The 22,270-nt window shown below is 36.8% G+C and overlaps 2 protein-coding genes across 6 annotated transcripts; one reads left to right on the forward strand and one right to left on the reverse strand.

Annotated features, from left to right (window-relative positions):
- The first annotated feature begins 5,635 nt into the window (after positions 1 to 5,635).
- LOC114258861 (casein kinase 1-like protein 3) lies at positions 5,636 to 13,484 on the forward strand. Of its 4 annotated transcripts, none has more exons than XR_003628095.2 (17): positions 5,636 to 5,969; positions 6,060 to 6,100; positions 6,782 to 6,851; positions 7,779 to 7,927; positions 8,397 to 8,492; positions 8,602 to 8,672; positions 8,988 to 9,049; positions 9,130 to 9,193; positions 9,427 to 9,511; positions 9,648 to 9,774; positions 9,936 to 10,018; positions 10,240 to 10,297; positions 10,616 to 10,746; positions 10,954 to 11,142; positions 11,244 to 11,482; positions 12,666 to 12,784; positions 12,874 to 13,484. XR_003628095.2 is itself a non-coding variant. In XM_028198869.2 (15 exons), the coding sequence occupies exons 1-14, from the start codon at positions 5,894 to 5,896 to the stop codon at positions 11,131 to 11,133; spliced, it is 1,293 nt and encodes a 430-aa protein (XP_028054670.1). In that variant the 5' UTR covers positions 5,636 to 5,893; the 3' UTR covers positions 11,134 to 11,142; positions 11,244 to 11,834. The 4 variants fall into 4 exon arrangements, 1 of the variants encoding a protein (XP_028054670.1); XR_003628097.2 differs by having other exon boundaries at positions 12,972 to 13,484; XR_003628096.2 differs by having other exon boundaries at positions 12,666 to 13,484.
- Positions 13,485 to 15,779: 2,295 nt separating this feature from the next.
- Positions 15,780 to 22,181, reverse strand: LOC114258844 (S-adenosyl-L-methionine-dependent methyltransferases superfamily protein). Of its 2 annotated transcripts, none has more exons than XM_028198860.2 (8): positions 21,800 to 22,181; positions 21,286 to 21,400; positions 20,322 to 20,369; positions 17,944 to 18,217; positions 17,123 to 17,210; positions 16,960 to 17,025; positions 16,428 to 16,496; positions 15,780 to 16,287 (listed from the first exon to the last, which is right to left on the reverse strand). In XM_028198860.2, the coding sequence occupies exons 1-8, from the start codon at positions 21,929 to 21,931 to the stop codon at positions 16,198 to 16,200; spliced, it is 882 nt and encodes a 293-aa protein (XP_028054661.1). In that variant the 5' UTR covers positions 21,932 to 22,181; the 3' UTR covers positions 15,780 to 16,197. The 2 variants fall into 2 exon arrangements, with proteins under 2 accessions (XP_028054661.1, XP_028054654.1); XM_028198853.2 differs by having other exon boundaries at positions 17,123 to 17,234; positions 21,800 to 22,176.
- Positions 22,182 to 22,270: the final 89 nt, after the last annotated feature.

The raw sequence follows: 22,270 nt of genomic DNA on the forward strand, positions 1-22,270 counted from the left end.
TTTGCTGCTTAAATTAGCTTAATTAATTTGATAACTAGTTTAATTGGTCTGTAATAGTTAATTAGCTTGTAGGTTAGTTAATTGTATTTTTCTTTCGGTCCCTCCGAGCGAGGGCAAATTTGTAATAAGTGTGGGTGCGTGTGTGCATGTCTTCCAACCCCCACTTCTTTCTCCCTTTTACTTACTTGCTTTGATGGTTAGTATTAGGGCATATTTAATTTAGCATACCTCATGCTATGCATGCGTGCATCATTCATCAGTATTGCATGCATCGGGCTCGGCGCATCATGCTAACTGCATAATTATTTCAAATCTAACTTGAATACATGTATCAAATGGTTATATTTCACATGCCATTCTAGGATTAGCCGAGCCTATCCTAATTGCATTCTGTGTGCGTCGCATTAGGCACTTAACATGGACTTTGATCATACATTGATTACTAACGAGTTCTTTGTTTTGGCTTGGAGTACACTGTAAGTGTTTTGTGCTTTAGCATCTCGCATGAGTGTGAATGTTAAACATGACAGCATACTTACCATGAGGCTAGCTGCTTATGTGATATAACTGCCTGAGTGCTTGTGGATAGAGGTTGAATTACCTAAATTGGAATAATGCACTAAAACTGTGAGTTTTAAGCCCACTAGATAGTGGCAAAATCATCTTTTCTAAAGCCCACTTGAGGGTGGCAAAACCTGCATTTTAGCCTACTTACGAGTAGCAAACCATTTTCAAAACAAACATGCAATGTTTTGTTCCAATTTAGGCGATTTGGTCTATACTTGTTTGTTGTGCACATAACATAGTAATTCTAGGCTAATAATCGGAATAAGAACACATAATGCTTTCAAAACAAGATATCATGGTTAGTAGAGGCCGATCTTTGATCGGGCAAGCGGGGGTGCTCATAGCTGACCTTCCCCAATCGTACCCAATTTCTCAAGCCGAGGCAACTTTGGTGATAATGGACACGTGGCCTTTGGCACTGAGTCAGGGTTTCCTAGATTTCCTAAAATAAAATATTTAGGTGGCGACTCTGTATCTGGCAAAGTAGTCCATGTTTGGCACTTCTTTTCTAAAAATCTATTTTTTCTCAAAACGATTTGCCGGATTTGGACTCTTTGGTTCAGATTAAGAACCGTGACAATTTGAGTCCAGAATTGTAGTGAACCCAATATGAACAGAACGGGACTCACCCTTCCTGGGCGTTCGGGGACGTCTACACTGAGCATTTGATGACCGGCCGTGGCGTCAACCAGCAGATCTATGCGAGGAAGATGGTAGCTGTCTTTGGGGCAGGCTCGGTTGAGGTCGGAGTAGTTGACACAGAGCCGCCATTTACCATTGTTCTTACAGACCAGGACCACGTTTGACAACCATCTAGGGTAGTCCACGTTCTTGATGAATTGTGCCTCAAGGAGCTTATCTACCTTTGCAGCAATGAGAGTATTGCGCTCCGGATAAAAGATGTGCTACTTCTGGCGGAAGGGTCGGAAGTGAGGCTCAATGCTGAGGCGATGAGTTATGAAGGAGGGGTCAATACTTGGCATGTTTGAGTGGGTCCAGGCAAATACATCGTTGTGTTCGATCAGGAGGGTAGTAAGGTCGGCCTTTGCTTAGGGGGATAATTGGCTGCCGACTTTGGCAGTTTTCATCGGGTCGGTGGGGTCGATAGGAACCTCAACGAGTTCCTCCACTGGTTCCCCTCTAACCAGCTCGTCCTCATCTCTGACGTCAAGTCCTTCAATGATCATAGCCTCCTTGAGCTTAACTTCCTTAAGTGAGGCGACATAACATTCTTTGGCCACGATCTGCTCCCCCTTCACTGTGCCGACCCCAAGATCGGTGGGGAACTTGATGGCAAGGTGAAAAGTGGATGTGATAGCTTGGAAAGCATTTAGGGCGGTGCGGCCAAGGATGATGTTGTAGGCAGATGGGCAGTCGACAACAAGGAAGGTGAGCAACTTTGTGGTCTATCGCGGGTACTCGCCGATTATGATGGAGAGATCGATGGAGCTGATAGAGGTCACCCGGTCGCTAGTGAAACCGACTAAAGGGGTTTGGAGAGGAGACATACTTTCTTCCCTGACCTTGAGCTGGCAGAAGCAATTGAGGAAGATGATATCTGAATAACTGCCATTGTCGACGAGAACCCGTCTGAATTTGTAGTTGGAGAGGAGGGCCAAAATAACGAGAGGGTCGTCATGGGAGTAATGGATGCCTGTGCAGTCGGTGTCCGTAAAGGTGATAGGCTCGGTCCACTGCCTGGGCTGTTTGGAGGGTCAGTCCAATGTGGCAACTTCTTTGTCTGAGCCCTGCCTTATTTTTCTGAGTTCTGCCCGCTGAGCTGAGCAGGATGGTCCCTTACAAGCAAGCCTGCCGGAAATAACTCTGATTTCTCCAATAGGTGGGACGGGGTGACTTTGCGCCCGAGGTTGCTATGGAGGGCGATCATGACCTTGGTTAGGTTGTGCTAGTTGTCGGGGAGAGGTGCGCCGGCGGTTGTTTCTGATGGGTTCAGTCCGTTGTCTCTGCTGAGGGCGAGTTTCCATGAATCGACTCAGACGTCCTTGGCGAATCAAGCTCTCGACCTAATCTTTGAGGTTAACACACTCTTCGGTATTATGGCCGTGGTCTTGGTGAAAACGACAATATTTGGACTGGTCTCTCCGATTGGAAGGAGTTCGTGATGGCTGGGGCCATTTTAGGGGGTAATCCCGCTGGATCTAATTGAGGACTTGTTCCATGGGGGAATTGAGGGGTGTGTACCGCTTGAACCGGCCCGGCGGTCGGGCTGGTGCCGATCGATCGGCTCGGAGGGGTTGATCGGTTTAATGCGGTGTTGGGTTATTGTACTGGGTATGTCTGGTTTCTCTCTTCTCCCTGGGGGTGGGATTTTTGGCTGTAGGGTCTTGGCCAGCGGCTAGGGAATCTTCGGTGTTCATGTATTTTTGAGCTTTGGAGAGTAGGGTTGCCATGGAGGTTGGGGGGTTTTTAGAGAGGGAGAAAAGGAAGTCAGATGACCGTAGACTGGCCATGAAAGCTGTAAAGATGACCTTGTCATCGTTTTTTGCTACCTGCAAGGCTTTGGTGTTGAAACGGGTAACGAAATTGCGCAGCGACTCTCCCTCGGTCTGACAGATGTTGAGGAGCTGGGTTGCCGGACGCTGCTGGTGCTAGGCTCCAATGAAATGGCTAAGGAAGGAGTCACTGAGGTACTGGAAAGTAGAGACAGAGTCTGCTGGCAATTGACTAAACCAAAGTCGAGCTGACCCCTTGAGTGTCACAGGGAAAGCCCGACACATGATTTCGTCAAGGAATGCATGGAGGATCGTGAGGGTTTTGTAGGTCTCCAAGCGGTCGACTGGATCCGTCGAACCATGAAAGAAGTCGATAGTGGGCATTTTGAACTTGGGGGTAGAGGTTTGTCCCGGATGGAGGCGACGAATGGTGAGTTGGCTGTGGTGGAGGGTTTATGCTGTATGTTCTGCATGACGCCTTAGAGTTGGAGCTTCATGGCTCGGAGTTCTGCATCCCAGAGAGGAATGTTATCACTACCGGAGGGCAGCGGGGGCTAGACGTTGCTGGCCTCTCCTTCAGGGGTTGGTGCCAGGACTGATGGATGTGGGGCTCGGGGTAGTGGATTTACATCTGGGGGAGGGGGTCGGAAGCCTTCCATGTTGGGCGGATTAGGCTGTTGGATAGTATGGCTTGGGGCTCGCTCTTGATTGGGTGGGATATCTGGAGGTGGTGAAGGAGGCATAAGAAAGTTTCTTTGGAGTAGAGCATTAATCAGGACTTGGTTTTACTCGGCCAGGCAGTTAATGCTGTCAGTGAGCTCGGTGAAATACGATGGTGGGTTGTTTGTATTGGGAGGGTCGGCTTGGTGGTCAGGAACATTGGGATGGGAAGCCATGGATCTAGTTGTGACCATTCACCTTTGCAGGTGGTAGGAAGGGGTTATTGGAAAAGGGCCTCCGGCGACAATGAGCATAACTGGTGCGCGGAGTAAGAGATTTCCCACAGACGGCGCCAACTGATGATACAGTTCGTTCCAGGCGGAACGGGTCAGATTGATCCACGCTCCTCAATCCTACGTCCGAATGACCAAGCCCACCGGAAGACCTGCACACAAGTTCAATGGGGAACGGGAAGTCCCCCAGCGAACCCTCCGACGAGCAAGTTAGAAAGAGAAGTGGAGTGTAGTGATGGATTAAAGATAGAAAGCTTAACCTTCTTTTTGTCTTCGACCTTTGCTTATATCGTCTGGTAATTATTTCGTTGTCCCTTGCGACCTGTCACTTTGGCCGAAAGTCTATGTTCTAGCTTACCTTGTTCATGGTGAAGGCGTTCTGTTTCGACGGAGAATGGTTATCGCAATAAATGCTGTAAGGGGCCTCATTAATGGCGATGTGCCGTGTCAATAACTTTGCAGATCTTTGTCTGCTGATGTGACTTGCCCTTCTCTCGCCATGTGTCTTGGTGTCATTGGTTTTTATTGCTACATGGGGCTTCAGCAGTACTGGGCTTTAGCGTTTGAGTTATGTATTAGGCCTTAAATGGTAGGCTATAATCTTTATGGGCTTACCCATGTCAAATATTTCTTTACTTATTGTACTTAGTTTATTTTATTTTTTTAATAATTCAATAAGTCTTATAGGTGATATACATATTAAAATACTCCTAATAATAATATCAACAATGCTACAGGGCCCGAATTCCTCCGCCCCGAATGCCCCTAAACCACGAAACGACGTCGTTTCGTGGTTTTAATTTTTTTTTTTTTTTTTTTCCAGCAGAAGAAGGAGACGAAGACGGAGAGGGGGAGGGGGAGACGAAGACGGAGGAGGGGGAGGGGGAGGGGGAGGAGGGGGACTGGAGGGGGCCTAAAAAATGGGCTGGAGGCGGAGGCGGGGGGCGCGGCGATCGGCGATGGCAGAGGCGGCGATCGGCGATGGCTGAGGCGACGAGCAGAGGCATGGCGAGCAGAGGCATGGCGGAGGCGACGGAGGCGGAGGCGCGGCGATCGGCGACGGATCGGAGACGGCGGCGACCCCTCTCCCTCTCCCTCTCCCTCTTTCTCTCCCTCTCCCTCTCCCTCTCTCTCTTCCTCCGCTTCCTCTGCGTCGAAAATGGCAGAAAAAAAAAAAAAAAAAAAATTCGAGCCACATTCGAGCCAAGCCAATTCGGGCCCTCAATCATTTTTCTAATAATATGGTGAAGTGCGCAATAATATTCACATTGATAGTGAATATTCCATGATGTAAACATTCATACTATTAATGTGAACATTCACATTGTGAACGTGAATATTAAATTTATTTAATGTGAATGTTCACATTACCAAATTGTTAAGAGTTTAAAAAATATTTTTAAAGAGTAAAATTGTCCATAAAATACATTAAATATGAAAAATAAGATTTGGTGAATCAAATGTCCACAATGAGATTTATTTGAATACAAGAATATAAAATGAATTAATTGGGATACAAATACTGAAAAGATGATTTCTAATAATTTGAATTATTTTTTTTCAAAAATAAAAAATAAAACAAGTTTAATTTTGTAACAAAAACAAGATTCCGAAACTACCCTCCAGTCCCTATACCCTACGTGGCAATTTTATCCTCTTCTCTCATCGCTCGCAAGTTTCCCAACCACAGTCCAAAAAGTCTCACCCCCGAAACCCCTCCTTTCAATCAACCCTTGTCTTTTCTTCCCCGGTTCCTCGCCCTCTGTGGTTTCAGTTTCTCGGGAAAAAAAATTATTTAAATTTTTTCCAGCTCTCCAATCAATCTTTTCCGATCAATTGACTAGTTAATTGAATCGAACATCGAAACCCTAGCTTTCTTTCATCCCCTCAAAGGTTCGATCGGCCGATCTGATTCCAAGCATGGAGAGGATCGTCGGAGGTAAATACAAGCTCGGCCGCAAGATCGGAAGTGGATCATTCGGAGAAATCTTTCTCGGTGAGTTCTCATATATATATATATATTACACACACGCAGAATTCATTTTCGTTTTGTGTATCTGACGCCGGTGGTTGTGTATATTTGCAGCTACTCATGTTGATACGTTTGAGATCCTTGCTGTCAAGATCGTGAGTCTCAATCGATTTCTCTCAGAATTGTTTCAATTTTTTTTTTTAATTTTTTTTTCATTGCTGTTGAATTTCTTGATTGTTAACCTTCAGTTGTTGTTACAGTTGATTCGTTGATTTTACGTGAGTAGATCATGTTCTTGTTTTTGCATGCTTTTTTATTCAAATTAAAGGAATTTTAGTCAAAATTTCGTCTTTTGGCCATATAAATTTTCAAACTTTAACTGTTCAATTTATCTCTGTGTATATATATATATACCTGTACATTGAAATATATATAGTTGATTTATATTTTTCTTAATTGATTTGTAATTAGGATTTTTCAGTAGGTTAGACATGTTTGATAACATAGATTTACTGTAAAACATTAACTCAGATTTAAGTTCAATATGTAAAAGAGAAAAGGCAGCAGCTGTAATAATGAATAGTGGTAGGGTCGGTTCATGCAGTGAAAAATGCATCTTTTAGACTTGATGTCTTTAATTTCTCAACGATTTTTATACAATCAATTTGTTAATTGTGTCTGAGATGGTGAATTAGGTTGTGAAATAATGTTGTATTAGCTCAAACACATCATATTATAATTTTAGTCGTATTTGACTGGAGCTTACTGCCTTTTGTCTTGTATGCCTTCTTCTTAAGGATAATTGTATTTACATTTTCCATTTTCCATTTTTTCAGGAAAACAATAAGACAAAACATCCGCAACTGTTTTACGAAGCCAAGCTATATAATATCCTACAAGGGGGAAGTATGTAAAATCGTTCAATAGTAATTTTTTTCCATACGTGTTCCCATTTTCAAAAGTTTCTACATGAGTGAAATTAGATTCATCTTAGTGAATTGTTCCGTTTTATCTCTTTATTATGGGGGAGGCAATAAATAAAAAACTTATTATAATTAAGTTCCTTAAATAAAAAAAATTTCTTCTAAAGTTTATGTAGAGTATCTTATTTCAGATCAGTGAAAAAAATATGGATAAAAAGTCATTTTTGACCATGCTTAGTCCTTCCATCCATCACAATCGACATCACCCCTCCATCTCTTACAATCACTGCCTGGCGCCGCCCCTCCATCCCTCACAATCTCTGACTAAGTTACAGCCCACTGATGTAAATAAGGAAATGAAATATATATATATATATATCTGAGCGGAAATGGGTTTGTAATAGATCATGATATGAGAATAAGAAGTCATGAACCTCAGTTCATACCAATTGTTGGTACACAGCTGTTTATAGTTGCCGTGCAAGAAGCATAGGGCCTACTTCCCACAAATTTCAAACATGGATAGTACAACATCCTTAAGAGAGTCATTGGCATAGAAATTATATTGTGTTGTTGAAGTAAAGTATACACAGACTTCACAAATTGTAATTCCTTATTTTTTATTCTTCCATGCGGGTTGCAGTGGATGGAGGAAGAGAGGGCTGTGACAGAGGAGAGTAGGGAGGCAATGGTAGTGGGGAAGGGATGAGTATATGGATAAATATGACATTTTGACTGTATTCTTGCCTCATCTGTAATGTAAATAATTGGCTATACATAGACTTTATAAGAGTTGTTTTTTAATTGGTAGATTTAAGTTTTAACTGTGATGAGTTTGTCATTTTGTTGCCTTAATTATAACAATCCCTTATTATTATTGATTTGTGGTTTTGATTTGGTGTTCGTCTAGGTGGTATTCCTAGCATCAAATGGTCTGGCATAGATGGGGAAGATAATATACTTGTCATGGATTTGCTGGGACCAAGTCTTGAAGATCTGTTTGTCTATTGTGGTAGAAAGTTTTCATTGAAGACAGTCTTGATGTTAGCTGATCAAATGGTGAGTATTATTTCACATCATAGTGGACCATAGATGCAGAAGAGTTAACTTGTTAATATATCAACAGTTTGATGTGCGAAAATGTTGCATGTAGTTAGCCATTAAACATCTTTAATGGTTATTGTTACTATTCCGCAAGAGAAAATGGATATTTCAGTTGCGTTAGCATATTTTTAAAGTAACTCGAAATTGTATACTCTTTAAGCTGATTCCACATGTTTTTTCTACAAGTTACGGTGTCAGCAGCCACCAAAAGACCAACCAAAGAAAGACTCCTTTTTATTCATTGGTCACTGACACTTAAAATCTTATTCATCTCATTCATGCTCAATTATTGTTTTAATTATTTATTGTTGTTGACTTTGTGCTGTTATTGTTTATATTTATAGATGCCTGTTCGAAGAAGTTGTTTTTAGAAATTGCATTCTGATGTAAAAATCATCTTTATCTCATTTTTTTCCTTTTCCAGGTAACAAGAATAGAGTACGTACACTCTAAAGGGTTCTTGCATAGGGACATTAAACCTGATAACTTTCTCATGGGCCTTGGTCGAAAAGCAAATCAGGTAATCGCTAATTCCTTTACACTTGACCCTTTGACACGGATGGCCATTTTACTTATTTTTTCTCTAGCTTGTGAGTTCTCATGCATTCACTGTAATAATTGCTCATCAGGTTTACATTATTGACTTTGGGCTTGCAAAAAGATATCGGGATTCTACGACCAATCGCCACATTCCTTACAGGTATCCTTTCTGTCGAATTTGAGCCTGGACCCTTGTTTGTTTTGTGTTTCTTCACTCATGTTATCAATCTGATTTCATTTGCAAATACTTCTGTTTTTTCTGATCCTTACTAATTGTGTATATATGTGGAAGCACTTTGACATCTGCTCTTTTCTGTAACCACCTGTTGTCTATTAGCTTTTCTATATAGTAATATTCTATTCAGTTTCTGAAATTGATTCCTTTGTGAATAAGTAATATGTTTACAGTTTACTGTGACTTTCGTATGCTATGATGACAGAAAGCCTTTTTTTGTCCTTTAAAAATTTTATGCAGGGAGAACAAAAACTTGACAGGGACTGCACGTTATGCAAGTTGCAATACTCATCTTGGCATTGGTAAGCATAGAATGCTTTCTTTAGCTTTCCTTGTTTGAAAGCAGGCGTTTGATATGCATCTTTTTGTGCCTTTACTATAGAGCAAAGCCGGCGGGATGATTTAGAGTCTCTTGGATATGTACTTCTATATTTCTTGAGAGGAAGGTATTTTTTTCTAAATGAGTTCCTCTTTTCTTTCTTTCTTTATTTTTTTTTGGTAATTTTGTCATGGAGTGACTTGTTGCATATGGTAGTTGTGGATCATGTGAGCAATGTATTCAAAATCTAAATCATGTTGGTCTGTGGTTGAATGCATACATGACACACGTGTGCATATTTACGTGCTCATGTTTATGTTGCCTGCTTATTGTGTTCCCATTTGCAATGTTTGTGCATAGCCTACCATGGCAAGGTTTAAAAGCTGCAACAAAGAAGCAAAAGTATGACAAGATATGTGAGAAGAAATTATCAACTCCTATTGAGGTACGTGTCTGCCATCTATTTATGCTGTCAGAGTCAACCCCTTTCCCCTCTTGCATTTTATTGCTAAGTTACATGCAAAGTTTGTACTGTCAAGTGTTAAATCAATTTGAACTGACTTGACTGTTGTTTCTTGAAGGTTTTATGCAAGTCTCATCCTGTGGAGTTTGCTTCATATTTCCATTATTGCCATTCATTGACATTTGATCAACGGCCTGATTACGGATTCTTAAAGCGTCTATTCCGTGAGTTGTTCAGCCGTGAAGGTAGTGGCTTATGGATGTTTGTTGCTTTTACACTGTGGACATTTCATTGCTCATAAAACATAAGAGCCTGTTTGGCTGTGTTCGTTTTCTTGATTTTTGTTTTTCGTTTTCATTTTTCTTGTTTTTGTTTTTATTTATTTATTTATTTTTGTTTCTGACAGGATATGAATTTGATTACATATTTGATTGGACTATCCTAAAGTACCAGCAAGCACAAAAGAGTAAAACTCAGCCGCACTTATCTGTTAGTATCTCACTACTTAGTTCTAGTCTCCTCTCTTAGTGCCTGATAGGATTTGCATGTGTTTGATTCAATATAATATCTACAAGTAGTGGTTTTTGGCTTTAAAGCTTTGTCACTTCAACGTTTGTTGTATAAGCTTCATTTGCATAATACTGTAGTTGCTTAATTTGAAATGGGATCTTTTTATGCTTCTGACAAGTTTCAATATCCAAAATTTACAGCCAGTCCCTGGAGAGGGCAACAGTAGAGCAACACCAATGGATGTGGACAAATATCAAGGTTAGATCTCGTTGGTCCACTTTTTGCATCTGGTGAGATAATTGCTGTCAAACAATCAGAAGTCATTTCCATACCCTGAAGGAGATTTAGCATATCTTCATTAATGTCTCAAGTATTCTCTGTAGTTGTTCAACTTGCTTTTTGAGACAATTGGTGTAGAGAGAACTCATTGTCCCCATTTGGATAGTATAATTCAATTGAAATTGTGGTTTTGTGGCATATAAGCAGTGATGTTTGGTGATATATTAACCTGCAGATGTATATTAATTACTTCTATGGAATCAGAAACATGATTTGTGCATTATCAAATGGTGACAGGCAATCATGCTTCTTCAGCTGAGGTAACGGAACGCATGAGATTGGGCAATCCTGGTAGTCCTGCCATTCGCATGCAGTTTAAATCCCCGAAGGGGAGGAATTTGAATTCAGAAAATCCCCTTGAAAGAAATGTAAGTCATCTAATTTTCTGTTTTATGAACATGAAACCTTCCCCGTAATATTGCTAGTTGGATGGTGATGTAAAATTGCTTAGTTTTACTTGTATAATGCAACTCATTAGTTGCATAGCATAATTTTCATTTACCTAGACCTTTGTTACTTTTATCATTCAGTTTAGCTGGATCACTACAAGTTTATGGTTTTTGTTTTTTGGGTAGATTGCGAGCAATACAGAATTGCCATCGACTTCATATTCTCCTGCTGGCGCATCAAAACAAAAGGCCTCTAAAGCTGTGTTGCCTGCTGAAAGCACAAACTTTAGTCGTGGGAATGTTGATAAAATTGGTCCTTCAAGCAGCTGGATTTCTTCCCTGCACCGTGTTTCTTCTTCCAAGTGATCATATATGGTAACTTTGTTTTTGTTATACATTTTAATGCATTCAGGGTGGTAATATGGTTATTTTTATTTGGTTATGGTAATTATATATTCCTCATTTTTATGTTGCAGCTGTTGTCCTGTGGATTTGGTAATGATCTTCATGATGCATCTAGGGAGGTTTGAATGTAGCATGGATATGGATTTCCCATCATTTCTCTATGGATGCAAGTTCATTTTGAAAAGTCTCAAGATAACAACAAACTCGTGGGTTGACTCTTGATACTGACCACCCATAGCTCTGTTGACAAGATTTAGTGATGGATCTATAGAGCAACAAAGTTGTCTGATGTGACCAACACGTTCCTAAGGTGACTAAATCATTGGTTGATCCTTGAACACAGACCACTCAGAGCTTGGTTCCTGTGCTGTACATAGATGTCAAAACTACAAAGAAACTGTGTTATATGGTTTTGTGTAACATGAATGACGTGTGAACTGTTTTTTTTTTATTTTTTTCTTTTCTGCCTGAATTCTTCTGTTAACAGATCATAGAATTCCTTTTTTGGTTACAGTGGTTGTTGACAGTGTTTTGCTTGCTTGTTTATTGGCCCATTTGTATTGTAACCTTATTGCTTATACCTTTTGGATCAGAGTCCCTGATATATCTTGGAAACAGACTTACATTAATGAAGCACAGAATTTTTATGTTTCTGTTGCCAATTTATTGTGCCTACTTGCGTGGAGCATTCCTGAGGCAGAAGAAAATGACTTGTGCTAAAAATGACTTTATTTTGTAATGTAAGCTTTATATTGAGAATGTTTATAGTTGCTGCATTTTTCTCTCTTTTTGCCTGATGATTGGTACTGCCAAATGGATATGCATGGTACCTATTCAGGTCAAATGAACATATTTTTGTGGGAACCAGCCATGTCATATCTACAAAACTTGTGGATCACAAGAGCTTAAAACCTTAAGATCTAGAGATATTCAAGGTAGTTGTAATGGGTGTTTTCTATTCTTTTGCATCTTTTGCAATATTTGTTTTAAGCATTTCAGGGCATTCATTATCATTATTTTTGTACCATGCTCGTTTTCTGTACGGGAAAATGCGGTGAAATTTATTACCTCCTCATCTAGCAGGTACCAAGCTGTGTTTGGTTCTTTCTGTTTTAAAAGGTTTGCCTTTTTTGCAGGCATTGTACTTGAAAATTTGATACCTTTGCAACTATATGTTTATAGAGAATCCTAGATATAGTTTTAGATTCCTCCAAGCAATTTAAACGTATTGAGTCGAGTTTTTTAGTCATTATTTCCTAAGTTGTCGTATGCATACAAGAAAATGAATATTTTTGCAATTTTCCTAGTAATAATGCTTGACGACTCCTAAGCAAGATTGCATGTTTCTGTTTTTATCCGAGGTAGATTTTACCTAGCCAGTTTGTTCTCTCACAAAACCTGTGAAGTATATGTAATTTATCAGTTCTCATATTGTGAAGTTATTCTGAATAGTCTCACACAATTGTGGGTTGATATACTTCTGTAACTTTCAGGATTTCTTCTTTGCTGGTGGAATGAATCAGGGTAGTACACCATTGCCATGAAGATAGTACCAAAGCGTCTACCTTGCTCACACTTTGCCCAGAAGGAAGTCCGTCTTACTATCGCACAGGTGAAACTGGAATATTTATCTTTTGTGGAGTGATTTAAATCAGCAGTTTGATATAGTGTCACATGGAAACAACTACTACGTGGATCTAGGTTTTTCCATCTGGAAGGGGCAGCCTGTGAAGCCATGCCCAGCCTGTTGCTTACTTGGCTTAATTGGTTGAATGTGTTGCTGACCAACTTGTCAATAGGAGCCGCAGATTTCCATCATGCTTCGTATTTTACGGTGGCAATGCGATCGTTCACTGGAGAGGCTTTCCGGATTAACAAGCTGACAGAGTAGGTAAAGATTTGTGTGCTTTGGTCATTAACCATTTTAGTAATGTGTCAAATGGATAGAGCTCTTTGAAGCGGTCTTCAGATTGCCGGTTGTCTTGCAGATGTATTTTGGTTTTGGAAGTTGGTACATGAGTAATGCTAATGCTTCCCAATTTGGAAGTTCAATGTATGCTTTCTAGCTCCACCAGTTCTTCTACTTGCACAAAATCCGATCACAAAACCAAACGTCACTCTTTTATATGAAGTGAGACCGATACATTTAATGGGGTCTTGCTTTATATGAGAGTTGCGTTTGATTATGTGATTATGTGCACTTAGAATTGTTTCGATTTTGTGATTCAGTTGGGTGTATGGGAAAGGAAATGATTGATGTTCCCTCCCCCAAAGTAGAATTATAATCTTAATGCAGGTTTTATTGTTCAAAATTTTCATGCTTTGTTACGTTTTTTTTTTTTTTTTCTTATAAAATGTAGAAAATTTGTTTAGCCAATTGTTTTGGAAAACTATTTTCTTAAATTTTTTTTGGGGGTTAAATATAAAAACAATCCACTTTTAGGAAGCATTGGATTAATTAATGTAATTTCCAATGTTGACCCAAATTTCAATTAAATACATAAAAAATAAAAAAATAAATTTATGGGATTAATTGATTATTTCTATGGTGGAAAGAAGCATTGGACAGGCTGTTATCGTGGAACACGAGTTCTGAGCGTGCACTTTACTGTTCATTTATTTAGGGTTAAACAATTTCATTCTCACTTTAAATCTAATTTCGGCTTGATTTTTAAGTTTGAGGGTAAAATTAACGATTTTAAGATATTTATCAATTTCTTAAAATGTACATATAGAAAAAAAATTAATGAAAATTTGGACATAATGATCAAATTAAAATTGGATTTAAGGTACATGGGTTAAATTGTTCAATTTGAAACTATAGAAATCAAAACAAAAATTTAAGTCAAAGTATAAAGGTTAAAAGTGTAATTAATCATTTATTTATTGGGAAATGTTAATTTTGATAAAATTATAAAAAAAGTGTATTAAAATTTGTAAATAAAAAACAAATATATGAAATTGTATTAAAATATATAAAATGTTTATTATAATTTTAAATTTTTTGACTTATCTTAATGTTGACCATTGATAGTGGTAAAAAAAAAATATCAAATAATACTTGAGTTGATCATATTTTCATATTATATGTTGATACATACATCGTTGGTAAATTAAATCCCACTGCTCATGTCTAACTTCTATAAAATTTTATTTTACAATCATTACAAGGCAAATGAACATGCTTCTTCTTCGCTCTCTAAATCCTTGAAAACTCTTGTGCTCCAACCATCCAATCCTCCAACAAGAATCCTTTAATTTTTATTTTCAAGATTTTTAGAATAATAGTCCATTAAAAGTAACAAAATGTATTTTATTTGACCCCCCAAAAAAAAAAAAAAAAAATTCCGGCTGAAGCTTAAAAGCGGGTGCCAAAGAGGCTGGGAAATCTGTTTCAAATAAAAAAAAGGATCTGGGAATCATTTGCCGCTCGGTTGTATAACTAAATTTAACTTCATGCAAAGCAGAACCACCAAAAACCAATAATTAAACTCTCAATTCCCAAAGAAGAATAGAAAATGATTACAAATAAATTTATATATAAGTGCTTATATTAGCACCCATTAATTATTTTAGACTCTTTATTTTTAATTTTTTTTTATTACAAAATTAACCTCAAATGAAATTATTAAAAATGACAAACATTTCATCTCACAATTAAACTCACATACCCACTACATCACGAATTAGGATTTATGAGAGTATCCACTTTTATCACCACCCATTCATTTCTCCAAATCCCCCATCCATCTTCCCCAAATCTCACCTTCAAAATCTATCCACTCTCCAAACCTTGAAAATCTTTTGGCGACAATATTCCGACAATAACGGTGGTAACTATTTGATTATATACACTCTCCGGCAATGATAATGAGTGAAAATTTTTTCGGCAACCACAATTTCATGAGACGAGAAAAGTACAACAATAAAAATTAAGAAAATGTTCAGTGTTCTTAGCTGAGAGGAGATTAACCTTGTAAGGGTAAGTTTCTTAAAAAAAATAATAAAAATAATAAAAAATTATTTTTCATTTTTTCGAGACTGAACTCCCAAACTTATGACTAAAATTCGAGAATATAAACCCGAACATTATTTATTTGTTCAGGAACATGTAATCGATCATTTTTTATTTGTTCGAGAACAAATAATCGAAATAGCAACAGAAGCAAACAAACAAAGGAGGTCAGACTACCCTCGGGTGTTCAACCGGGAAGTCAACTGATGAGTGAAATCTTGCTTAGTTTTGCTCGCACAGAGAACATATAAGTACAATGAAGCTATAGATAAATGACAAAAAAACTATAAAAGTAAATTGTATTACGTGTTAAAAAAGGTAATAGGAAAAAAAAATCAAACAGATTGATAAACCTCATAATGAAATAGAGAAAAAACTACTTAAATCACTACAAATTTTTTTCACTAGTTTTAAAAGGTTTCATCGTCGTGAATATTATTAGGATTTTGAAAGAGAGGCTTTTTGGAGTGTAAGGAGATGTACAATTGAATTGGTTGAATGTTTTTACAAATATAATTTTAGTATTATTTAGGGAGAGAAGAAATTTTAAAAGTTATAATTTATAAATAGAGATCCAAAGAAATGAGGAGTCTAAAATAATTGATATTGTGCTAATAGCAGCACTCTAATATATTAGTGAAAAATTTTGTACCAAAAATACCGAGTCAAACAGTTGTTACTTGAGTTTGCCTGTTCTACAGAGGTTGTATTTGGTGTCAGACAAACAAAACAGTTTTTTTTTCTCTCTCTCTCTCTCTCTCTCTCTCTCTCTCTCTCAGCAACCACCCTGCATTTCAAAGAAAGGGAGAGAACAATTCTACACCTCTTCAAAATTCACAAAAAGAATGACTTAATTTTCATATTTAGGGTATTAAGAGCATATATCAGCTCTTTCAACTCATTTCACCGATATTCTAATGCAACACACCAGCCTCGTGCAATAAACAGGCATAAAAAAGCTTCCTTTCAGGATTCCACATTCCATGTTATAAATGACAGCACCAAAAGAATCATTTCCAGAAAGCCAGAATTGGCCTGTCAAATCCAGATTTGCTGCCTGATAAGCGGGAAGTGATGTTTTCTACCATTCTAAATCCAATCTGCAACCGTACCAAAAATCAATGATCAAACATTAGCAAATCACTTTCAATGAGAAAATCCAGGCCCCAGATGATTGTCTGGGGTTTCTTTTGGTTAATTTAAACGTCATTGCCAAATCAGAACAAAACATGACATGTACCTTGTCCAGAAGAATTTCTTGAAAACCATCGGGATAAATCTTAATATTGTGATAATTAGTTTGTGCCATCTGCAGAACAAGTTAAAAATCATTGTTTCAGTCAAATAAGTTCCAACCAACATAATAAAAAAACCTAGTTCTAACTACTGTGTGCTACAAATGAAAGTGTGCTAGTTTCTCTCTCTCTGACCATTGTAAAGATCAGAGGCTAACTTTATTTCATCTATGACTAAACTCACAAAAATTGTTTTGTACTTAGAAAATGAAATTAGAGATTTACAAAACTATGGAGTTTTGAAAAATCAGTTTGATAGAAAAGAAGTTGGCAATCTAGATGTTTTGGTTTAGATGGATACCCAAGCAATTTAAGCATATGGGTGAGAATGCTACATCTGCAGATCTGATAAGTGGGTTTTAATAACTTTATTATTGTGTTTACTAGACAATTGGATGATCTCCCTGGGGCCAGAATAGAGCCATACCAAAAACAAAAGAAACAAACAACACGGAAATCAAAGGGAAAATGTCATACCTCTGACACTTGACGGTTTTTGTAATATGATTGCCACGGCTGGGGTTCCAAAATAAGAATGCCACCCTGCTCAAGATAAATATAATATTTTAACAAATTGCTCGGAAAAATCAAATATGTGCAAGAAAAGAGTCAAGACAAAAGGTTAGACAACAAAATGTACCGGTTGAAGAAGCTTCCAGATCTTTGCAAATAAAAGAATCAATCCATCATCACCCCAGTTCAAATGGATCCACTTTGTTACACTTAAACTGCAAAAAGTAGGAAACAAATCCCTTTCACCATAAAATTAGCCACAGATAAGACCAAGGTAAACTAGTAAATGAAACATTTATACTGTGATTCTAGAATATACTGCAGTATCGTAAGACTCAGCATTTTAATTAAAAAACAGTAAAATGCTGTTAAACCCCAAAAAAGAAACAAATAAAGAAGAACAATATGTAAAGCAAAAGTGATTCTCACAATATTGTATAATATAATCAATGCTATGTGAATCAATGTTTTCATAGACTACATCAAAATGCAATTGAAAAAGAGAAGGAATACTATAAAGATAAACAGCTAGTTATAATTCATTCCTTCTTTGACCAAACAAGGTTCCATAAGAAAGTACATTTTATAATTAAACAAAAATAATGTGATTCAAAGTATTCTGTTAAGTCACAAGAAAATCCCAGAGACAAGTAATTTGCTTTTTCATAAATCTTACATAAAACTAGTGTGGGCGCTATATTAGGAATTGCACTTACTATGTCTTAAATGAAAAACAGTGGCAAAATCAGTAGTTGGTGGATTAGTTACCACCCTAAGTTTTTCCATTTTGCTTTGAAATGGACCCATGTTCAGAAGTTTTAGGGTCAAGATTTTACTTAAGAACCCGAGATTTCCAATTATTTCGATTTTCTTAATTTTAAAGGCATGTCTTCCTTAAAAGTAAAACACATATTTGGTAGAGCTGAAGAAAAGCAAGAAATAACTTACCAAAGAATTGTATGGTAGCACTTATCCTCTGGTGGCCACCAATTCTGAACAAAATTTTCCTTTCGGAAAGTAACTATATTTAAAAGATCTTTTCCTTGCAAAGAGGAACAATTCATTAAACTCTCCCTAGTCTCTTCAGTCTCTAGATTGGTGACACTGTTTTGCACACCATTTACTCCCCCTGCATCTTCCAACTTGGAGGTCTTGGGAGGTATCTTACGAGTGTTCGTCTTCACAGTTCTTCTGAGATTCCAATATGCATCCTGGACTCGATCTGCAAGAAAATGAAAAGAAAAACACTGATTTACGATTCTAAGTACAATCTTCAATTTCGAAAGGTTATGACATCATTAATACTTAAAAAATCAAACCAAACCAAACTAAGCCTTGTGTCTCAATCAAGTGAGATCGGCTACATGAATCCATCTCTTCCATTCTTCTTTATCAAGGCTATATGCTTGGTTAAATTAAAATTCTTAATACTTAATATACAATCTAAAACCTATTGCTTCCTTCCATAAAAGGCAGAGAAATACTTCAACGTCTTATTTTCTACTTCCCAAGTAATGTTCTCTGCCACCCCTATCTACCCATCATCTTTCAACAAAAACCTACCTAATCCATTTCCCTCAGATTTTCCTTGCTGAAAGTTGCTTCACAAACTCCTACATTTTGCTCATTCAAAGTCACTAGTGAAACAGCCAAAATGTCCAACGATCTATTCTAACAAAATAAATATCCATCCAATCTTGTAAGCAAACATACTTCATCGTAGATTATTACACACTCCCCTTTAATCTTGATTTATAACTCTCCAATATCGAGTCCAACTCAGGCCACCCACACATACTCCATCATGAGCCACCATACTCCATTGAGAGCCACCTTGTCGTAGTCCAACCTTGCCACATGCACCAAGAATTTTCTTTGCTCCATCAAGAGTTATCATGGATTTTTCTTGCTCCATCAAGAGTTTTTTGTGCAAACCCAAGCCCACCAACATCAATGCTTGAGGAGAGTCCGCCTATAGGTCAGTCTGCCATTGGCTCTGATCCCAGTTGTTAGGGAATCAAGGAGCCCACAAGGGTACAACCTATGTTACACGGATTCGCCAATTTTGGCGAAGTACCCATGTCGACACGACACAAATATGGGCACGGAATCCGGCCAGGATATGACATGGAGAAAGTGGATACAGTGTCATACCTGCGATTAGGGTTTTGATCGTCTTCGTCACTCTCTTCTCTCATTGTCGATCTCAATTGTCTTCGTCTCTCTCCCTTTCCTCACTCTCGATCTCCTTTTCATCTCTATTTGCTTCTCTCTCTCTCTTCGTCTCGGTTTTCTCTCTCTCTCTCTCTCTCTCTCCATTTTAAATTAATAGAATTTGTTTTATAAAATATAATTTTTATGCCTAAAATAAAAAATTATTTATTTTATCATATATAATATAATTTCTTTTGTGCCTAATATAATTTTTATTTGTTATTTCTTTTTATTTTTTTTACAGAATTTATTATTTCTTAACTTTTTAACATATAATAAATAAAATAAATCATCTAATTGTTTAAAAGAAATCTAATTAAATTATATATAATAAAAAAATCTATAAAATAAAATATTTATTTTTTATTTATTTTAACATAATTTATTATTCCTTATTTATTATAATTTTATTTATAATATATATGTGTCAATTAAAAATAATACATAAGATAAAAAATAAAAAATATATTTAAAAAATAACTATTTAACTCATCTTTATATAATAACTATATTTAAAAAATAACTATTTAATGTATCCCTGTACCCATACCTACATTTGGATCCACGTCCACATATCCTCATTTTTTAGTTTTGAAGTGTTCGACCCCCAGTTACGCACCCGCACTCAATACCTACACTCGAGTCCATATAACATAGGGCACAACAATATCGGCCCAATCCAACAGGAAGAAACTCTAGAGTCCACAAACATTATATCAAAGCCTAACTTACATTATTTGGAACTCATACCCACTTAAAATCTTAAGCCTATAAGTGGAGAGCCCATCTAATGTATGTTAACCCCTATCTCCTTTTATTCTTTATCCAATGTGAGACTCTACCTTCACACATGCTCCAACAATTATCACTTGAGCAACACATACTATATGTTCATTTTTTTTATCATTATTATTATATTACGGTTTTTTTTTTTTTTTTTATAGTTGCACATGCATTGCGTGTGCGGCCCGCTACTATATATATACGCATATGAACATAAATGATTTCACAATTTTTTGAACATGTGATCATGTTATATCAAGAATAGACCCAGGTGCAGCAATTTTAATTTTAGTTACAAAAGAAATTAAGATTATACTTCAAAATCTTACCTCCGTCGATGTCGACTCCAAGGATGCTTCGGCAGCCAAAATTTTTCGCTGTGTATGGAAAAAATATAAAAGTTAAATTCATTGTGAAACAATTGATGTAGGAGGGAGCCACAGATTTCATTCAACACATCTAGGTAAGAATTGAGTTACAGACAAAAATGTGAATTTTTTGAGCTTTCAAACTCTAGATGCACCGATATACATTAAATTTTATCAATCCACATTGATTATTATTCTATACCCAGATTTGCTATTTATGTTAGATCTTATCTTCATTGGAAAAAACAAAAGAAAAAAGAAAAAGGAACAAAGAAGGAAAAAAAAGAATTTACCAATATTAACAAATTATATCTTCTTGTCGTTCCAAAAAACCAATAAAAAACTTTGTCGAATATTACTAATCATATCATGAATCAAATCAAATCAAAAGTCACATTACTAATCATATCACATACACAAGTTTTTATTTTTTAGTTCTCCTTTCTGATTCCAAAAGACAAAACAAAAACATAAAATAGAAAATAAATAAATGATTGCAACAACAGAGGCACCCTCAAAAAAAATAACATAAAATAAGAGACGAGCATCACAAAAAAAAAAAAAAAAAAAAAAAAAAAAACAACAACAACAAAAAAGATTTGATACCTTGTAGTAGAACTTATACTTGATAAAAATATTAAATCGCATAAAGTCAGCAAATGAGGTGGGTTCATTAAGAATTCAAAATAAAAAATTGAATACTAGAGATAATCACTACATAGAAGGCACAAAACATTTGGAAAACCAATACCGAAAATTAAGATTCAACCCAATAATTAAGTAGAAATTGTGATCATTATCGTCCCATTATTGCAACCAATGTCCAGAAAAAAACTAGAGACAGTAAAGCATAATGGCATGGCATGACACAAAACCTATGGGAAACCAATACTGAAAATTAAGATTCCACAGAAGAATTAAGTACCAATTGTTATGGTTATCGTCCCATTATTGCAACCAATGTCAAGACAATCCTTGCCCTCAAACCATTCCTTCTTCAAAACCTTCAACCTAGGATCTTCCTCCAAGTCCTGACCAACCTGAAAACAGTGTTTTCCGTACATCCAAAAAAATCAGTGTTTTCGAGGATAAAAAATGAAAACTTTATCAAATGCTCAAAAGACTTTTAACAATTTCAAATTACCTTAAAATCAACCAACGTGATAACATCCATACATACAAAAAAAATCAATGTTTTGGAAGGAAAAAACAAATAAAAACTCTATCAAATACTCAAAGACTTGAATAATTTGAAATTGCCTCAAAATCAACCAACCTAATAACATCCATACATTCAAAAAAAAAAAAAAAAAAAAATGAAAACTGTATGAAATACTGAAATTCCTTGAACAATTTCAAATTGCGTCAAAATCAACAAGGAAGCAAGCATTTAAAATCTCTGAGAAGCAGTCAATTTAAATGTGAAAGGGGAAGATTACGCGATAGCCGTAGTAGTTTCTGTAATTGCCAAAGATGGCGACTTCTTTGCGTTTTCTCTTCTTATTCGATTGTTGACCTCTCCTTTCAACCTCTTCCTTGTTGTCGCCGTGGTTGTTCTCGTTATGGCCCATATTTTTGGGGGGTTTTTGGTGCTCAAAGTTGAGAGAGAGAGAGAGAGAGAGAGACGATAGTTGATTTGGTTTGATTTGAAGAGAGAAATAGAGCCGAAAGGGTTTGCAGGATTAGAGACTATTTGGTTTGATTTGGTTTGAGAGAGAGAGAGAGACGATAGTTGATTTGGTTTGATTTGAAGAGAGAAATAGAGCCGAAAGGGTTTGCAGGATTAGAGACTAGTAGGGTTTATCATTACTAGCAAAATATAGAGACGAAAGCATATATAGAAAGAGTAATGCTAGAGACTCTAAAAATTTTATCAAATATTTTATATGGGTGTGGGACTCACATGGGAC

Source organism: Camellia sinensis, chromosome 5 (genome assembly GCF_055761805.1).
Source record: "Camellia sinensis isolate YWXY chromosome 5, ASM5576180v1, whole genome shotgun sequence".
NCBI lineage: Eukaryota > Viridiplantae > Streptophyta > Magnoliopsida > Ericales > Theaceae > Camellia > Camellia sinensis.

What these genes read in the sequence shown, in the direction of transcription:
- LOC114258861 (XM_028198869.2), top strand. Translation starts at nt 5,894, where the DNA reads ATGGAGAGGATCGTCGGAGGTAAATACAAGCTCGGCCGCAAGATCGGA. An exon ending in AAACTCAGCCGCACTTATCT is followed by an intron (nt 10,019 to 10,239) that starts GTTAGTATCTCA and finishes CAAAATTTACAG; the next exon opens with CCAGTCCCTGGAGAGGGCAA. An exon ending in GGATGTGGACAAATATCAAG is followed by an intron (nt 10,298 to 10,615) that starts GTTAGATCTCGT and finishes AAATGGTGACAG; the next exon opens with GCAATCATGCTTCTTCAGCT.
- LOC114258844 (XM_028198853.2), bottom strand. Translation starts at nt 21,931, where the DNA reads ATGGGCCATAACGAGAACAACCACGGCGACAACAAGGAAGAGGTTGAA. An exon ending in TGGAGTCGACATCGACGGAG is followed by an intron (nt 18,218 to 20,321) that starts GTAAGATTTTGA and finishes ATTTTCTTGCAG; the next exon opens with ATCGAGTCCAGGATGCATAT. An exon ending in AAGAAATTCTTCTGGACAAG is followed by an intron (nt 16,288 to 16,427) that starts GTACATGTCATG and finishes GTACGGTTGCAG; the next exon opens with ATTGGATTTAGAATGGTAGA.